The 18001-nt window shown below is 61.3% G+C and overlaps 1 protein-coding gene across 1 annotated transcript in view; it reads right to left on the reverse strand.

Annotated features, from left to right (window-relative positions):
* RBM19 (RNA binding motif protein 19) overlaps positions 1 to 18001 on the reverse strand; it is a 90338-nt gene that overhangs the window by 12086 nt on the left and 60251 nt on the right. The window contains exons 22-23 of the mRNA XM_090291627.1: positions 14726 to 14831; positions 3393 to 3513 (exon numbers count right to left, since the gene is read on the reverse strand). Of these exons, the coding sequence (XP_090147753.1) occupies positions 3393 to 3513; positions 14726 to 14831 (227 nt within the window). The remainder of the gene's footprint in view (positions 1 to 3392; positions 3514 to 14725; positions 14832 to 18001) is intronic.

Genomic DNA, 18001 nt, shown 5'->3' on the forward strand with positions numbered 1-18001 from the left:
ACGCCTGCCTTTCATTCCAAGGCCCGTGTTGCCCAGAGAGCCCTTTGTTACGGCCACGGTGCCCAGGCTGGGGAAACGGGCCTCACGGCTCCACCTGAGAGCTGAGTGCCTTCCTGGCAGAGCTCAGGGCCGGGGCGGGCACCGGGCCCAGATGCCACCTGCCCGGAGGCTGCCAGGGCCCCGGGAGCTCCGAACAATGTGGCTTTGACACAAATGAGCCGGGTACTTTTCGCCACAGGGAAGGGTCGAGTCAGGAGGGCGGGAGGCCAGCAGCTCTATTTGGAGCATTCAGGGCTGCTGCAGGCACCCTGCTGCCCAAGGGGACCACACAGACAATGTGGGCGCAGGCGGGAGGCGTGGACGTTTCCAGAACACCCGTACCTGGCCCTCCCAGTGTGCTGCCTACATGGGGAGGCTGAATGGAAGAGCCACAGCGGACGGGGCGCTAGACCTGGACTGCTTCCAGCACTGGGAGCCTGGGCAACCCACCGCATCTCTGTGCGCCTCAGTCCCCCCTTCTGTGAAACGGGAAGATGAACAGTGTCCCCCTCCCACCTGTGTCGTGGGGGTTAAAAAAAAAGCAGCAGCTTGGGCCCTTTTGTTACTCCCCTGATCATCTCCTCAAGGGTCCCAGAAACTGGCACCTCTGTTACCCTCATTAGTAAAACGGGAAATGGAAACCCAGCCGGCACAAGGCCTTGTCCCGGGACACCCAGCCGGGAAGCAGCAGAAGCCAGACCTTGTGGATTTCAATGCTGACGCCCTTCTCCCAAAGCTCACCCTCTGGGGACCAGGAGCGCATAGAAAATCTGGTGACAGCAGAGATCCTCTTGCCAGAAAGCTAAACCACACCCGGCTGTCTGGGCGTTCAGCCGCCCGAAGCCAGCACAAACGAGGATTCTAGGACCCACGTTGTAACTTATTATTTATTCCCTCCATTTCTGGAAGGAACCCTGTCTAGGCGCAGGGTCTAGATGAATCGGGACAAAGGAAGCCACACGGCAGACACTCACGCACCTCAGATCTAACGAAGGCCCAAGGCCTCTGACGACGGCCTCTGCAGGTCTAAGGCAGTGTGTGCAGGACAGGAGGGAGGGGCTCTAGTGTTGGTCAGGAGTTCAAGTCTCAGCCCTGCCACTTCCTACCTGAGTGACCCTGGTCACAACGTTGAGCCTCAGTGTCTCTGTCTGTAAAATGAGACAGTGCGCCACATCCTGAGCGTGGCTCCCGGCCCAGTGCATGTCCCTCATAAACAACAGCTGTCACGGGTCACTTCAACGCTTGGTTGGTCTCAGTTCTCTATCCATCAATAGGGGCTGATCGCACCATCTCATGGGGCTGGTGTGGAACCAACGGGAGATGTACAGAAATACACGACTGTGGCCGTTACTGTCACCCCTGCATCTGTCCCGTCCGGGCCTCGGCCGGCAGCTGATCCACGGCCGTGGAAGGGGCCAATCGCACAGCAACACCTCCGAGCGGGGTGAGGCCATAACGCTGCCCGTGGAGCTCAATGTATTGAAGGGGGCTGCTGTCCGCCGTGCTGAGCCTACACTCCTCCTGGCCCCGGGGGCGCGTGCTGGGCGCACCGGAGAGTCCCTTACACAAACATTTGCCGACGGGCGCCTCTGCGCCTGTCAATGGCTGTCGATACGGACAGGTTCGCTTTCTGCATGGCAGGACTGGGGGCTGACTGAGTGGTGAGCTGGCGGCTGTGTGCTTAGTCCTGACTTCTCTGGTTTCTGGCTCCTCCACTGGGGACGGACGGCCTGGCCTGGGCCTGCACTGTGCCCGGCCCGGGGGCCCAGAGAGGGACGGTAGGTAACACAGATGAGCAGCAGCAGCTCCCCCCCTGGAGGAGGCACGGGTCCCATGAGGGTCAAAACCACGGAGGCATCAGGGGTGATGTGGCAGGGAGTGAGGGAACAGAGGTGGAAAGCAGAGGATGGAGCAATCTCTGATACCTGGGGAGGGGCAGGGAATGGGAAGGCTTCCTGGAGGAAATATCATTTGAGCGGAGCCTTGAAGATGGAACAGGCACTTGCCAGGTAAAAAAAAAAATTGAGGAGCAAGGTGCTCTCAGTAGAGGGAACAGCATTAGCAAAGATGCAGAGTTCTGCCCGGGGGTGGGGAATGGTGAACTCTGGGAGGTGCAGGGGGAAGGATGAGGCTGGAAAGGCACTGCATGAGCAGATGGAGTGTCTCGAAGGGTTTGGCAGGCTGAGCCACCGAGGGCTGCCATCCTGTCCGGAGCCCTCAGCACACTTGTGGGGATGAGGCTTTGCATCACAGACACTGCTCAGGTCTGCTTGTTGCCCCAGCCAGACCAGCGAGCCCACCTGGAAAACTCACAGCTCCGCAAGAGCAACCGCCTGACAACCTGCCGCTAAGTTGCTGCCTGATCTGGGAAGCCACATGTCACTGGCTGGGACAGCCAACGATCACATCATGGTTCCTGGCTCCACCTCTATAGACAAGTGGGGGAAAGGCGGGCTTTGCAGCTGACACCCCCAGACTGTCCCCAGGTGACAGTTGGCCCCCAGCCGCCCGATGGCGATGGGGTCAGAGGGAGCAGTGCAGATGCTGGAGCAGAGTGGCTCATCCAGCAAAGCACCGAGAGCTGGCTGTCCCGGGACCCACTGGGGGACAAAAGCAGCATGCTGCCTGAGATGTCAGAGTGGGGACGCTGCAGGTGGGCCATGGGCCCCTGCACGAAGCCAGCCTCTCCAGCCCTCTCCGCCTGCCCCTCCGCCATGTGGTGTGCTCACACCAGCCTTGGGGTCCCTTTGCCCAGGCAGCTCTTTCCCAGGTACAAATGTCACCTCTGCGGGGACGCCTTTCTGCACCACCTGCTCAAACAGTGTGTCCAGCCTCTTCCACCCGGACCCGCAGTCCCACTAGGTCACTGCTGCCCTCCTCGCCCGCGGGCACAGCAGGTGCTCACTAGTACCCCTGGGGATGGACTGATAATCGGCGAGGCCACAGGATATCACCAAGGGACGTAAGATCAGGAGTTAGGTGCTGCCCTGGCAGGAGGTGGACGGTCCTTAGATCGGGTGGCTGAGGAGGGTCTAGTAAAGGGGGGCGAGGTGTAGGGAGACGGTGCGAGTGGCCCCCGGGGCCGGCCAGCAGAACCGGGGCGGGGAGCACTGGGGAGGGGCCCCTGGGTGTGAGCCTTCTGGTGGGGATGTCAGCCAGCCTGTGGCAGCCCAGCAGGAAGGGAGGCGGGGGGTAAACACTCCGGCCCGCTCGCCTCTCTCCCCCACGTCCCGCCAGGCCTCCCAACCACCTGAGCAAAAGCCGAAGGGAATGAAGGCGGCTGTGTTATCCCCACGCGGCCTCCCGGCGCCCTGACCCTGAGATCGCTGTCCCGGTAGCCTCGCCGCTCTTACCGTGGAAGCGTTCGGCCGTCTTCCGCCGCAGGGCCTGCACGGTCACCTCAGAGTCAGCCCACTCCAGGACCAGCCGCCGGCCGTACAAGTGGGTGCTGTGACACAGGGCGCTGAAGGCTCTCTGGGGGAGCAGGGACGAGAAGTAAAACAGAGTGTCAGCGGAGACCTGCCCTCGGACACCCCACTGTGCCCTCCTGTCTCTCGGCACCACGACTCTAAGGCCAGCTTCTGGGCCATGTGACACCTGCCCTCCGCGAGGTCGTGCGAGCCGCTGGGCACATCTATTTAATTAGTGGGTTACGTTCCCAGGGAGAGAGCTGCAGGTGACGGTGCTGTCATTGTATCTGCCACTGGGGCCAGCTGCTGGGGTCTGGGCCAGGCGGTGGCTTCCTTCCCACAGCACATCCTGGCCAGGGAGGGCGACCCCATCAACGGGCCCCCTCCACCCGGCTGTCAGGGGCAGCGCCGCGTGAGAAAGCAGAGCCCCGTCTGGCTGCTTGATGACGACCATGCAGGCCCCTCGTTTTCACTCGGTGGCCCTGCCCCTCCCTGGCCCTGGCGATTCCACCCACCATCTCTCTCTGCCACCCCAGGCCGAGCTGCCCTCCGCCTCCTCACTGGCCCCCCACCTTCCCGGCCACCAGCTTCCACCCCAGCGGCCTGGGTCCCGTCCGACGCTCTGCCTTCCTGCTGTCTTTGTCCTTCCTGGTCTCCACGCTGCCCGCTTCCCTCTTCTGGCTTTTGTTTTGTAACAGCTTTCTTGGGAGATAATGCACATACCATTCGAGGCGCCCCTTTGAAGGGTACCATTCAGTGGTCTTCAGTGTACCCACAGGCGCCAGCCACCAGTCACCACACTCAGTTTTAGGACATTTTCATCCTCAACACCCCCCAGAGAACTCCGTACTCATTAGCCGTCGCCCCAACCCCAGTGAGCGCTGATCTACTTTCTGTCCCCATGATTCGTCTTCTCAGGATAATTCATACAAACGCGACCCCACAGAGCCGGTGAGTCCCGTTAGACATCGCTAGGTCTTACACTAAATGGCACTGGGCAGGGGCTCTTCCTGAAACATCCCTGCGGCACAGAGGCCGCCGTGCTCTGTGGTCAAGAGCCTGGACTCTGGAGCCGCCCTGCCTGGGCCCCGCGCTTCCCAGCTTCAGGACCTTGGGCCGGCTGAATGGAGCTCCCTGGCCTCAGTCTCCTCCTCTGTAAGGTGGGGATGTTCACGGTGCTGCACCCGAGAGCTCCGCAGAGCATGGAAGAGCTGACGCCGGAAGTGCCTAGGAGTGGGTGGCCGCCAGCAGCCAGCACTCAGCAGGCACTCGCTCTCCTTGTCACTGCGTTGCTGCTGCAGACTGCGGGCACCTGCCACCTCTGTCTGCAGGGAGGCCAGGGAGGCGCTGGGTGTGAGGGCGGGGTCCTGGCCGCAGGCAGCAGCGCCCGCCACTGCAGGAGGGCTGTGAGGTGTGTCCGCCCCTCTTGCTCCTTTGATGCTTTGAGGAGGAAGAGGAGGAGATAACCAGGAGGGTTCTGGGCTGGAACCAGCCCAACTCTGTCCCTCAACCGCAGCATAACTGTTAGCAGTTGGACTTGCCCCCCAAAAGAAGACACGTGGAAACCCTAACCCTGGTACTTCGGGACGTGAGCTTGTTTGGAAGCAGGGTCTTTCCAGATGGAAGTAAGTGAAATTAAGATGAGGACATACTGGACCAGGGCGGGCCTCTGACCCAGCGACTGGGGTCCTTGTAAGAGGCTGCAGTGCTATGTCTACTCGCCAGGAGTGTCGGCCGTCGCCAGAAGCCAGGAGAGAGGCCTGGAAAAGATGCTCCCTCAGAAGGAACCACCGCTACTGACGCCTTGATTTTGAACTTCTGGCCTCTGGAACGGCGAGGCCGAGTACGTCTGTTGTTTTAAGCCATCTTGTCTGTGCTACTTTGTGACAGCAGCCTAGGGAAATCACAGCCAACTGGGGCGAGCCAACCGCACCACCCCGAGCCTCGGCTTCCTCACCCGTACGGCGGGGCCAATGCACGAGCTGCGATGGTGGCACCCAGCCGCTGCTCAGTCCCAACTGGGTCTGTGGGAAGCTCGGGTGGAGGCGGGTGGGACACACATCTTTTTAAAACCAGGCACGTGGCCATGTGGAAGAAAAGCTTTGTTCTCCTCTGTGCTTTTCGGAGAGGGGCCAGGTGCAGGAAAGTTTTTCTTTTTTTAAACTTTAATTTTAAAAAACTCTTTCTGACTGCCAACGGAGCCTCTGCGTTTTTTTTTTTTTTTCCACGCGGATATAAAAATGCATCTGGACGCTGAGCCGAAATGGCCCATTCAGAGCTTTACAACACAGGCGTTCTCAGCTGGCGAGGCAGAGAAACAGCCGGATCGGGGGAGCTGGGGCTTTAAGACGAGGAAGAGATTGGTCGGGAGTCTGGCGCGGCAGGTATTCATCCTGGTGCCCCGGTCCCTGGGGAGCTGGGGTCCTGGGGACACAGTCGGGTGGGGGCGGCCAAGAGGCTGCATCTGGTGGAAGCTAAGCCGGAACTTAGACTAGAATAATGGAGCCCGGGAGGGGGGCCCAGGGAAGGCCCGGAACACAGCCTCTCTGACTCCGGCCACCCTGTCGCTGACGCTCTCTGACCCTTGGGAACCCAGTCACCCTTCCTGTTGCCACACAAACCCTGGCGATGTCCCCACTCACTGCAGGAGCCGCGGAAGGTTCCCTCTGGCCTCCCTGACAGCCCCTTGTGAACCCTCACTTCCTTCTAGGTGAGGGCTTTTCGCTCTAAGAGCCGAGGAGGCACAGTTGGTAAGACCAGAGGGCTCTGGACCCGAGTCATTAGGGTTCGAATCCCCGCTTTGCCACACACAAGCTCCGTGGTCCTGGGCAGGCTGCTCAGCCTCCCTGAGCCTCAGTTTCCTCACGGGGAAGAGAGGCGGCAGCACAGAATGGATGGGGGGGCTCAGTGACCCCACGCTTGCCCCTCCGCCCGGCACAAGCTGTTTCCCCGCGAGCTGGCTGTCACTGTTATTGTGCCTGCTCTCCCCTCCCATCAGCACCCCAAAGAGCAGGAGCAATGGGGGGCAGGACGCAAAAGCCCTTTTGTACTTGAAGTCTGAGCCCGGCACGTGGTTCTCCGGGGGTCGCAGCGTTCCCTTTCCTCGCTGTGGTGCCCTCGGGTTGATGTGCAATCAGGCTGCGGTCCCCAGCGCCCCTGCCTCTGTGGTGGGAATGTGGCGGCCTCCAGCTGTCACAGGCCAAGAGGACAGGGGCTCAGGGCTAACACCGGCCTTGGGCAACCCAGAGTCACTGCACTTCATCACGCCCTGAGGGGAGTTCGCTATACTTGAGGCATCTCAGCGGGTGGGAGGGGGGTGAGGAGACAGCCCGGGGCCCCAGGGGGTCAGGGCGGGTGCAAGGGGGCGCGGCCGAGGGAAAGCACAGCCCGCCTCCCACCCGAGGCCCGCTAGCATCTTCCTTCTCAGTCTCGGTCTCCGTGGCGGCACTTGACTCCTCTGAGACCTGCAGCACCTTCTCCCCAGAGAGAGAGTTCTAGACTCTGGCTCCAGACATGGCGCCCCTCTGCTGAGAAAGCCCTGGGACCTCGTTTACCGTGGGGTGCTCGGTGGTCAGCGCAGGGCCTGGTGTCCCAACACAGAGGAAGTAAACAGTCACCCGCCTCGGGCCCTTTGTGTCTCTCCAAATCCTGCTTCCGATGCCTGGTTCCCCCCCTTGCAGGCCAGCAGCCTTTCCTTACCATGGCTTACGGATTTCCTGGGCTCCACAGACCCGTGCATGAGGACAGACACTCCCCCCATTTCAACCAAGGAAAAGCGAAGCTCTGGCTAAGTCTGTGCACAAGCCAAGGTCCCCTTACTGCCCGCTTCAGCCCCCACACGCTTGGTCTCTGGGCCTCCGCAGCGCTGCCCCAGCCTGGGAAGGGCGCCCCTCATCATAGCCGGTGCGGCGCCGTCCCAGAGCCTGCCACACCTCTGCCTGCGTGCCGGTCCCCTCGGCTCGACCGCGAACCTCGGAGGGAAGGCCTCTATCCTTGCTACCAGAGTGTGCTCAGTAAATATTTAGAGAGCAAACGGGAGCCCCCTTCACTGTGGGACTCCCGACTGGGAGGGACCGTTCGCTGGTCCTGGCTGCCGCTGGAGGGCTGGCTGCGCGGTCCTGGGAGCTTCCGTCACGCCCCCGATTCAGACCGGGAAGAAGGCAGGGAGGGGAGCACTGTCACCCTCGACTGTCGGTCCGAGTGCGACCCTTGTCTTAGGATGAGACCTGGTACATACAGTCGTGGGTCTGACATATGGAGGAGAAGAGATTAACACATGTGACCATGGGACCTCACGGGATGCAAATGGGCACCTATGTCACCAGGACATGACCCACTGCCAAGTCCTCAGCCGGGTCACGCAGAAGCCTGAGACCCAGATGGCGCTCTAAGGGTGCATCACGTGGCAAAGAGGAGCCCACCCTGACCTCCGGGGCCACTTCCTGTTATTACCTGACTGCGCAGCTGGTTATTCCCGCTCCTCCTCCCGTCCCGTTCCCTGTGCTTTTGGAGCTGACCCCTTGGACTGTACGTCTGGGCTCTCTGGCCCCTGGTTTCTATTCAGGGTAAGCAAAAGGGGGAAAACAGGGGCACTGAAGGGCAGGAGGAGAAGGGTGGGGCATTCTTCCCCTGCTCCCTTCTTCCAGGCCTGCGGCTGTGGCCCACAGCCCCTCCTTTCCCTCCACGCAACCCTTTAGCAGGGGGTGACAGCTCCCAGTGTCCTTGGGTCTCCGGGGGCTTCCACATCCCTGGTAAGCCCAAGCCCTACTGGCCCCTCCGTAAATCTCTCTTCATTTGAACCACCTCGGGGTAGGTTGTTTCCTGACCCAGATGGCTGCCCGAGTCTCTGCCTCGACCGGAGCAGACGGACCCACACTCCGGACAGGTCTCGGGCCCCGGCCCAGCTCGGAGGACTGGAGGCTGACCAGGAGGCTCCGAGCTTCCAGCCGGAGTCCAGAGCTGCCCCATCACCTGGTTTTCTGGCTTGGCTGTCCCAGAATTACACCGCTGTGGTCTCCTCCGACCCAAGCCACCAACTACAGGAGTCGCGAGCGCTGGCCGCACCGCCTTCTCCGCATTCCCGGGGAAGGAAAGCTGCGGAGGCGGAGGGGCGTCACAGCCGGGGGCTCGACTGTGACCAGGCCTGGCAGTCATCTTTCCAGAACAGGGATGGCCCTGGACGGCTGCCAGCACGGCGCGGGGCCTGACCTTTCTGCAGCTCTCCCAGGGACAGCCCTCCTCCTCCCGGCAACAGAGGCCCGCGTGATGCCCTTGGCAAGACTCCATCCCAAGGGTCCCAGCTCCGGGCAGAGCTGAGGACGGGCCTCCTGTCTATCAAAGTCCGGGGTGCCCTTTGGGCCCCTCCTGCTCTGTGTCTTGCAGAGTGGGAGGGCTGCCTGTCAGCAGACGTCAAAGCCACCTGAACACAGACACAGCCAGCGGGTCCCAAGCCATCTGTGTCCCCATTGCCTGCAGTAAGCGTGACCTAAGCCAGCCAAGAATGACCATGTGTGCCCAGGAGCACAGGGAACCAGAGCACCAGGCTGGCTGGAGCTGTTGGGGGCCCCTTCTCTGCCAATGTGGGTGAGACCCAGGGGCCTGTGACCACTGGGAGGAGGCTCTGCTACCGCGGATGCTCTGTGTCATTTCCCCACGGGTGATACTCTGTGCTCTTTTGTCCCCGTCCCCACACTCCCAGAGTCTCTACACAGGCTCTCAGGAAATCCTGCAGCTGCTTCTGGACCCACAAGGAAGGAGCTGGGAAGAAGCCGGTCCTGGAATAAGTGGGGCTCTTTGTACAATTGCAGGGTGATGCTGTCCGTGGGCCCCCACTCAGCACCCTGCTCTGTTCTAAGTTACGATACTGTGGCGCTGAGAGCGAGTTCCTGAGGCAAACTCCTAGGGCCTGGGATCCGGGCTGTCAATGTCTAAAATCGTTCTGATAAATAGCTGTCTCTTCCCTCCATCCATCCACTCAACTCAATCCAATTCAACTCAATGTCCTTGGAGGACCTACTGGGAGTCAAAGACCAAAATAGGGGACATGAAGGGGACACACCCTCTGACCTCTGGGAGACAAAAGAGCCACCAGGAAAAGAGGGCCAGTCCCAGACAGCCAAGGATCAGAAGCAACGAGGCACCGAGGCAGCGTGACCTGGCAAAGGCCACGGGCTCCACAGAGGCGCAGACTGGGCTTGTTACCTCTCCTTGGTACTTGTACTGATCGACTAACAAATATAAAAGGGGACTATTGGAACCCCAGTCCTTCTCAGGGCCGAGGAGTCCCACCTGCTGCCGCTCTGACCTCACCAGGGCTGGGCAGGCCTCAGGGCACGCAGGTGGCGGTCAGCTCTATCCTGGCACTGCTGGTACTTGGTGATGAAGGGTGTTCACCTTCTCGTCTGAGGGTGGCTCTTCCTGACCCGGTTCCCAGCTCACAGACGCGCCGGCTGAGCCTGAGTTTCCGCCTGACAATGCAAGGCTCCGGACTCGGACAGCTTTTTTCTTCGCCCCTGGACTCTGACAGGAATGAGGCAGAACACGGCACGCGTGCACACGCCTCACACACACATCCGATCAGGAGGGCGGGGACAGAAGCCCAGGTCCTGAATTTGCTTCCAGTTACCGTTTTGGAAGACAAAGAACAGCCGATGGCAGGGTTCCCACCGCCGCAGCCCCGGCCCACGGGGCCCAGACACACAGCTGCCTCTGCTCTCTGGGGCTGGTGCCCCTGCCTGCGTGAGGCCTTCACACACACGCTTGTTTTATCCCCACGCTCGCTGCGAGGGACAGCGCCACCCTTCCCCGTGTGCGGCTGAGGGACCTGGGGTCTGCCTGGCTCTGATGGCCCAGGCCACGCTGCTGACCGCTGCACAGCTCTGCCTGTTCCACACACGGCTGCCCCCGGACGGCACGCCCCACGGACTCCTCAATCACGCGGGCGATGGCCCCTTCAGACCCAGCTGCACCCCTGCCGGCGCCCATGGAGCTGGCACTCGATTCCCTCCTTGCACCCATGAAGCAAACGTGTGTGCCGCACGCTCCCTGCGGCCGATCTGACGGCGTCCCTGTTTACTGCGCACCGGCCACGGCCCAGCACTGCTGAGGAGGCTCTGTCTTGCTTGCTCAGGGTCCCCTCTCTGCCCCGCGTCTTGTTCTGGAGAATCTGCAAGGCGAAGGCCACGGGCACGGAGAGGCCTCGCGGGAGCCCCTCCCAAATGCCCAGCATGCCCCCCCCCCCGGGCTGGGCCTGGCCCTGTGACCACACTGCTCCCTCCGCAGAAGAGAGAAACAAGGGTGACATTAGCTGGTGCGACCCCGCAATTAAGGCTGCGGTTGTGTACCACGGTGACACAGCCCTGCCTGCCAACGCCCGCCGCCATCCTGTCTCCCTGCTGCCTGCTCCCCCCGAGTGTTTGTTTAAGCCAACACATTGCGCTGCTAATTGGATAACATTCCACGTGAAAACAGATCTTTTAAAGCAACAGCAGCGGCGGCAAATAAAAACAGCTGCAACTGCAGAAGCACAAAGTGGCGGCGGTCGGGGAAGGGGGCGTTACAGGCGCACGCGTGGGAAGAAGTCACTATCCTGGGGTCCGGCTGCAAGTCTGTGCTTTGCGTTTCTTCCCTTCCGGGTCACCCTCCCCTTCTTCCTCCACGACCAGCCTGGTCTGGGTGAAGAAAGACGCGGCGGTGGCTTCTAAATGGAATCTCGGCAGCCAATGGCGGACTTCCAGCCAATGGGGCTGAGCATGGCCGGCTGGGAACCCCAGGTCACCTGCTCGGGCAGCATGCCGCCGCTGCAGGAGTGCCCATGCCTCCTCTGGGGGCCGGGATGAGCTGCTTTTGCCCTGGGCTTGTTCCCAAGATGTCATCAGGAAGGAACAGCCTCTTGGATCTTCTTCCAAAATGTCACAAAGTGGCGAGTCCTTTCTTTGGGGTGCTGCTAAGGTTGGGGGGGTTGAGTGAGAGGCGACAGTGTGCTGGAACGAGGAGGGGGCTGGCCCTCAGTGTCAGCGATACAGGATGAATGGAGGGAGGGAGGAGGTGGGCTTGGGCGTCAGATGACAGACAGCTTCCCAGCTCCACCCAGCACTGAAGACCCTGGGCGAGGGACTTCATCCCTGTGATCCCGTGTTTCCCCATTTGTCACGTGGTTCCCTGCGTCCTGTCTCCTAGATCCCCTGGAGGATTGTTACATATGCAGTTCATGCTTTTAGGAGTTGACAGATTTTATCGAAGCCAAGAAGCTGCCCTTCCAGAAACATGCTCAGGGCCCAGGGGACCGCGTGGCTGGCGCCGTGGACACTGCGGACCGCTCTGCGCGCGCGCACACCCGGAGCACCTGGAGGACCATCGCCTTCGGGGCGCGCGAGTCCTTGACTTCTTGTCTGTCCTCACCAACCTCTGTCCACCCCTCACTTCTCTCTATCATGTGGCAGGAGAGTCTTTGAAAAACGCTGGATCATCACACCCGGAGGTTTAGATGACACCGGCCCTTTCAGAAGGGGTGACATTTACTGCGTGGGACGGCAAGGCTGCTACAACGTCCTAGGCTGGGAGACTGCAGCCCCTGGAGCCTGTGTCCGGGCCGGCCGGCCAGGTCCCGCCCCCAGTTCAGCATCCCCGCTGCAGAGCCGGCACTGGCTGCCTGTCGGTTCACGGGGCTCGGGGACACAGACGGAGCTTAGCGATGGGGAGGGACTCCTGCAGACCTCCCGCCCGACCCCCACGGGTGACCGCAGGCTGGGATGAGACGGAACGTGCGGTGCCCATGCCACGCACAAAGCTGGCGCATTTGGCCACGGGAGCCTCTGGCTGTTGTAATCAGTTGCCTGGTTACTCTGAGTTCGGCCACAACAGTCTTCTCGGAGCCTGTCCTAGAATCCTCTTTCTGATCTTGGGGTGTGTGCTTGGCCCTGAGGGGCTTGACGGACAACAGAGTTCCTGATGATGTAGGGCTTAACACGGGGCCATACGGTGCAACACGGGGCCACAGAGGGCAAGACGGGGACCGCAGGGAAAGGCTGGCAGACTCAGGTTCCCGAGGGCAGGGAGGAAGAGGAGGACACCCGCCTGGGGCCCCCAGAGAGGCGGTGGTGCCAGGGACTGAGCAGGGCCGACTCTCCGCTGCCAGCTGGGAGCCCACAACTGGCCTTCAGCCCCCGGCCCAGAAACCACTGCTTTATGGACTGAAGTGTCTACACCCCTACGCCTCTCCTTGAATACCTGCCCATCCCTTTCATCATTTCTCCCCCTCTCCCTCCCCCATCCGAGGACTGTGTGGCGCTCCCCCAGGAGGCTTACAGCTCCAAGGTCGAGTGGGTGCTGAAGCCAAGAGTGACTCCTGACCTTCATGGAGGGCGCGGAGCCCTGGGGGACGGAAGTGAGCAGGCCACAGTGCTACTGCGCCCTGCGAAGGTAACTGAAGGAGGCCTTCTGCCTAGAGTGCTTCCAAAGAAGGAAGGCCACTTAGGGAAGCTTGCCCCGAGACCCAGGGACTGCGGAGGCGCCTCTGCCAGCCCTGGGAGTCCCACGCTTCCCTTCTGCTAAGATTAAAAAAAGAAAAAACACCCTTGGAGGTTTACTCAATGTCTCATTGCAGCACTGCTCACCCTCTTGTAACTCACGCCCACCCTCGAGCTAACTAGATACTTACAATATTCACGGTTCTATTCACCAGCAAGCAGCGCGCGTGGCTCTGTGGGTCAGTGGAGAGCGCTACATGCTCCACTCGGAAGACAATAAAGTTCTTCAGACAGACAGGGAGAAGCAACGCAGCTTCTCCGGGAAGCAAAAAGAGCAAGGCGAGCTCTGCAGGAGAGACGCGCCCCTGGGGGGCTCAGGCTCTGGGGAAGGCTGGCTGTTTGGTGACGGGCACAGAGGGTCCTCGCACGTGGTGACAGGGAAGAGCCTCTGCTGGGCTGGCAGGGCCGGAAGCAGCTCCAAGGCCAGGTTGCCGCCTGTTGGAGGCGAGGGGCTGTGGGCTGAGCCCTCAGTGTCCTTGGTGGCCTTTCTCCTGGAGCCCAGAATCGAGGGGGGCACGCTAGGCACATGGGAAATAGGCCGCTTGGCAGGTAAGTGGCAGTACAAGGATTCAAACCCGGGCAGTGTAGCCTCCGAGTGAGCTCCCACAGGCGGCCCTTCGTTCCCTCTCCACCCACGGGGGGAAGGCAGCCAGCTCTGAAGGGACCGGCACTGGTGGAGATGAGGAGACAGCTCACCCGTGGGCGAGGCCCGGTGCCAGGGTCTCCTGTGCACCATCTGCCTTCACCCTGTGAGGTGGGGCCTCTTAGTGTTCCTCTGTGACAGATGGGGAAACTGAGGCGCAGGGCTAGGGAGGCGGAGTCCCAGGGAGCCCTCACCGCCTGTGCGTGTTCCCAGGGCCAACAAAGGCTGCAGGTGTGTCCCTGAGATGTCACCCGCGGCCCCACCCACTGGGCCTCTGGCAGCACCAGCTTGGTAAAGGCCGATGGGTGCAAGCCCAACGGATACCCTGCTTTTCTTGGAGGTGGAGGGATTCCCAGCCATTGGTGAGACCTACACACGGCGGTCTCGTGTCCCCGAGAAAACATGAGGCCTAGAGGAGAGATGCCACCTGTGGGCATCAGCTCTGGAGGGAGCCCATGGTGACAGATGACATTTCACGGCCACCTCCCTAGGGGTTCTGACATGGTCTTGCAAGGACAGTGACCAAAGAAGACCGAAGATGAAGCCAGAAACCCTACCACAGCCTCTGCCCCACAGTTGCTGCAGGGCGGGCGGGTGCACAGTCAGTCCCCACCGCGAGAAGGGAGCCCCATGTGCTACATGGCACCCAGATCCAGAGGTTGCTCTGCTTCGTAGAGGGTGCCCTGTGTCTCCGGGAATTCTGTGCACAGCAGCGCCTGCCTGGGATGCACCAGCCCAACACAAAAGCCCTGGCCACCAGGAGGAAGAATGAGGGGAAAGACGTGTCCTCACGGGTCCCCACTAGGGCGTCTTGGAGTCTCCATGTCAGAGCTGTCCCTGGGCGCCCTGTCTGCTCTGCACGGCTTCCTGTCGGACCTGGGGAGGCCTGGAAAACCCACTCACTTCCCCACTTTGTCTCCCAGGTCCCTGCGCATATGGTGTGGGGGAGGGAGAAGGACGCAGACTGCCCCTTCCTCCAAGTACAGACCCAGGGTCTTTTCTTCCAGGGGCAGGGGGACAACAAAGAGAGAAAAGCCGCAGGGCTCGGCCGCCTCTCCTACAGGAGGCCCGCACGGAGAGGCCAGCGGCACGGGGCTGCGTCTCACCTTCGCGTCCTGCTTGCTGAGGAAGTCCACGAAGCCGAACCCTCTGTGCGAGCCTGTCCCGGCCATCTTCTTCGGCAAGCGGACGGTCTTCAGCTCCCCGAAGGTGCTAGGGACAAAAGCAAACACACAGGAGTTTCAGGATGGAGGCCTGCAAAGGGGGTGGGGGCAGGGCTGATGCTCATGGGCTGCCCTTCCCCTCAGGCAGACGTGCATCTGCACACACCCGGCGTCCGCTCCCGACCAGCCAGCACGCGCTCCGGGGCACGCGCAGCCGTCCCCTCCAGGCCCCGGCCACCGTGCTGGGCCCGGGGAATGAGCAGGTTGCAGATGCTGATGGAGAACGTTTGGTTCCTCCCTGACAGGCTGGCGCACTCGCCCTCCCCTGGCCCACGGGGGTTTCCCGCCTTGTACATGTGTGGCCAGGCTGGGGACCTGAGGGATGCTGTTGTGCCAGCCGGGGCTCTGACACATGGGGTCGGGGGTGTCCCTGCAAGGTGGAGCTCTGCATGACTAAGCCCGGGACCTGGGATGTATCTCAGCGCAAGACGCCTGAGTGACACCCAGTGACTCTCTCTGTCACTTCCCTCCCTCTGCACTTTCGTTTCAGCATCTGCTCAGCCTAAGTCGGGTGACACTCTGCAGACGCAAACGGCTCGGCTCCCCAACAGGACCAAACGGGTGACCGTGGCCAGGGGCACCCCTGGGGCCCCTCCTCTCCTCCCGCATGAACCTCAGAGAAATTCCGAGAAAAGGATCAGGCTTCCTTCTCCTTCCGGGCTCTCGCACGCCCCAACCCCATCCTCACGTCCATTTATCAAATATATGCGTGCAAACCGCTGCTGATAAATATTTAATGTGCCTGGCATCTGAGGAGAGGTATTCTTCTATTTGAAAACTGACACACACACACACACACACACACACACACACACACACACACTTGCAGGCTCCTGGGCGCACGCAGACACTCGGTGGCCTCGGATGCTTCAGGGCCAGGGACCGATTGGGTAAAATCCACAGCAGAGGCCGTTTGCGCTCGTGAAACGACATAAGCTAAACCCGAGGCGCTAACCCGCAGCCCTGCCAGCATGACCAGGCATCTGCCGGCCCAATTTCTGAAGTCAGGGCGGTGTGTGAACGCAGCATTATGAGTCCTCAAAATGAGCCTGCATGTCTCCGCGGGGCTCTGCCTGGCAGCCCTGCTCCCCCTCCTGGAGCCTCTCTGAGCCGGAGACAGGCACCGGGCTGCTGGTGACAAGGCCGGCCTCCTGGGCGGGGGAGGGGCTGGAGGGGACGGCAGTGGAGCCCTGTCAGTCTTCCTGGCCCGTGTGGAGGGGGCAGGTTGGGGCCCAGGAGCTGCGCAGGTGGGGACAGGCAAGAGGTGACGTGACTGAGCTGAGGAGTCAAGACCGCAAACCCTGCTTTATTCTGCCACCTAAAGGTAGCTGCGCCCCACGACAGACACGCTGCCTTTCTTCCTCCATGGAAGGGCCTGCGCCTCTGCCCAGCTGGCCTTGGGCAGGCAGGGCAGGGGACGGCTCAGGTCCCTTTCAGGTGCCTTTGGATAAATGGCCCTCTGGCTCTAAGTTCTTTAGGGAATTACAGGGACCGCAGGGACAAGTGCGTCCGATGGCGTGGATGGGACCTCCGATGTGCCCGGGTCACACTTGGCACTGCATAGACACGGTCCCAGCCAGCCTACGGGTGCGCTGGTCTCTCCGCCTGCTTTCCACGCGGCCCCAGGCTCTCTCGGGCCTTCGCCTCCCCACGGCTCATCCGAGGGGCCTGTGCGGCTCTGCCGTCAGCTGGGCTGGATGTCCCGCCAGCAGTTGGGGCGCCGTGGGGTGTTCTCCCCTGGGGCTGCAATTCAGCTCCGCCACAGGAAAAAAACACTGTCCTGTTTACCGCGGGGCCCACGGCAGGGAGGCCAGTGCGTGGCTCAGAGTGGCACCGGGCAGCGTTTCTGAAACGAACCAACAAGCGAACGGTAGCCCCAAAGGAGGGCACGACCACCGCTGTGTCACACCTGCACTCGGGACGGTGACGGGGTTACCGCAAACAGGCCGCGGGCGACGTGCAAACAGCACGTGTGTGGACTAACAGTTTTAGTTTTAGTTTTACAGATAAAGAAACTGAGGCACAGGGAGGCGGCAGTGCTTGCTAGTACGTGGCGGTGTCTGATGTTGTCTCTGCTGCACTGTCTCACCCGGCAGTTATCTGGGGTGGGGTGGGGTGGGGGTGGGGAATGGCCACTTTCAGGAATGGGGTGATCCTCCCAGGGGTCCAATGACTTGCCCAAGACCCCAGCACAAGGGAGGCTGGCTGAGTACCAGTTCCTTCCACCGCACTGCGTGCAGATCCCCGGCCTCTGCCCACAGGGCTATGATCCTGTCCACCGATGTTGTCACCAGCCTCTGCCCAGGTGTCTTCTTAGCCCTCTGTAATTTTTGGTGAGCCAGCCTGCGTCTGAATGTGTGTGTGTGTGCATGTGAAGGGGGGGGGCAAGAAAGGGGGAGAGCGAGAGAGTGGGAGAGAGAGGGAGAGAGGGGGAGAGGGAGAGTGGGGAGAGAGACGGAGAGGTTAATTCCTCCCTCTCTGCAGCACGCTGCAAGCCGGGGATGCTCTGTGCATGGTAAGCAGCTAAGGGTCCGGAGAAAGGCAAGGAAAATAATTAAAAGGTGGAGAAAAAGCTGATGAGGAGAGGCTGAAGGAGCCATGCTTGCGTGGCCTGGAGAGGTGGCATCTGAGACCGCGGCGGCGGGGGCTGTGACAGAGCGATCTGGGCCCCCGAGGGATCACGGGCAGGGATCAGAGAACTGGGATCCTGTCCTGGGCATCTGGGGACCTGAGGGGGCGCGGAGGTCACAGCTGGTGTCTGGGGTTTCCAGGCAGATATCTGCAGGGCAGAGGAAGTGTTGCGTCCCAAGGCCCGAGTCGCTCCCTGGATCCCATTATTCTTCAGGAACTCACGAAGCCAGGGATGTGAGCCTGTCTCCCTTCCATCTGAGAAGAGGAGAGTGCGCTGGGGCCCACAGAGCAGCCGCAGGATTAGGGTCAGATCTTACAAGGAGCTTCCTGACACCGGGACACCCTGAAATGAAGGGCCGGGACTTCAAGACACCGCCATCGCGGCCATCACCCAGGCGCCAGTGGCCGGGTGCCTCTGATGGGCTAGGGCTTTTAAATATATCGCTTCCAGGTGCAATGACTGGAGGTTAGTAGTGACACCGCCAAGGGCGAGAGAGGCGACGCGACCTGCCCCGGCCCCACGGCCCA

The sequence above is a fragment of the Furipterus horrens genome, unplaced genomic scaffold, assembly GCF_987537825.1.
Source record: "Furipterus horrens unplaced genomic scaffold, mFurHor1.1.pri manual_scaffold_11, whole genome shotgun sequence".
NCBI classification, from domain to species: Eukaryota; Metazoa; Chordata; class Mammalia; order Chiroptera; family Furipteridae; genus Furipterus; species Furipterus horrens.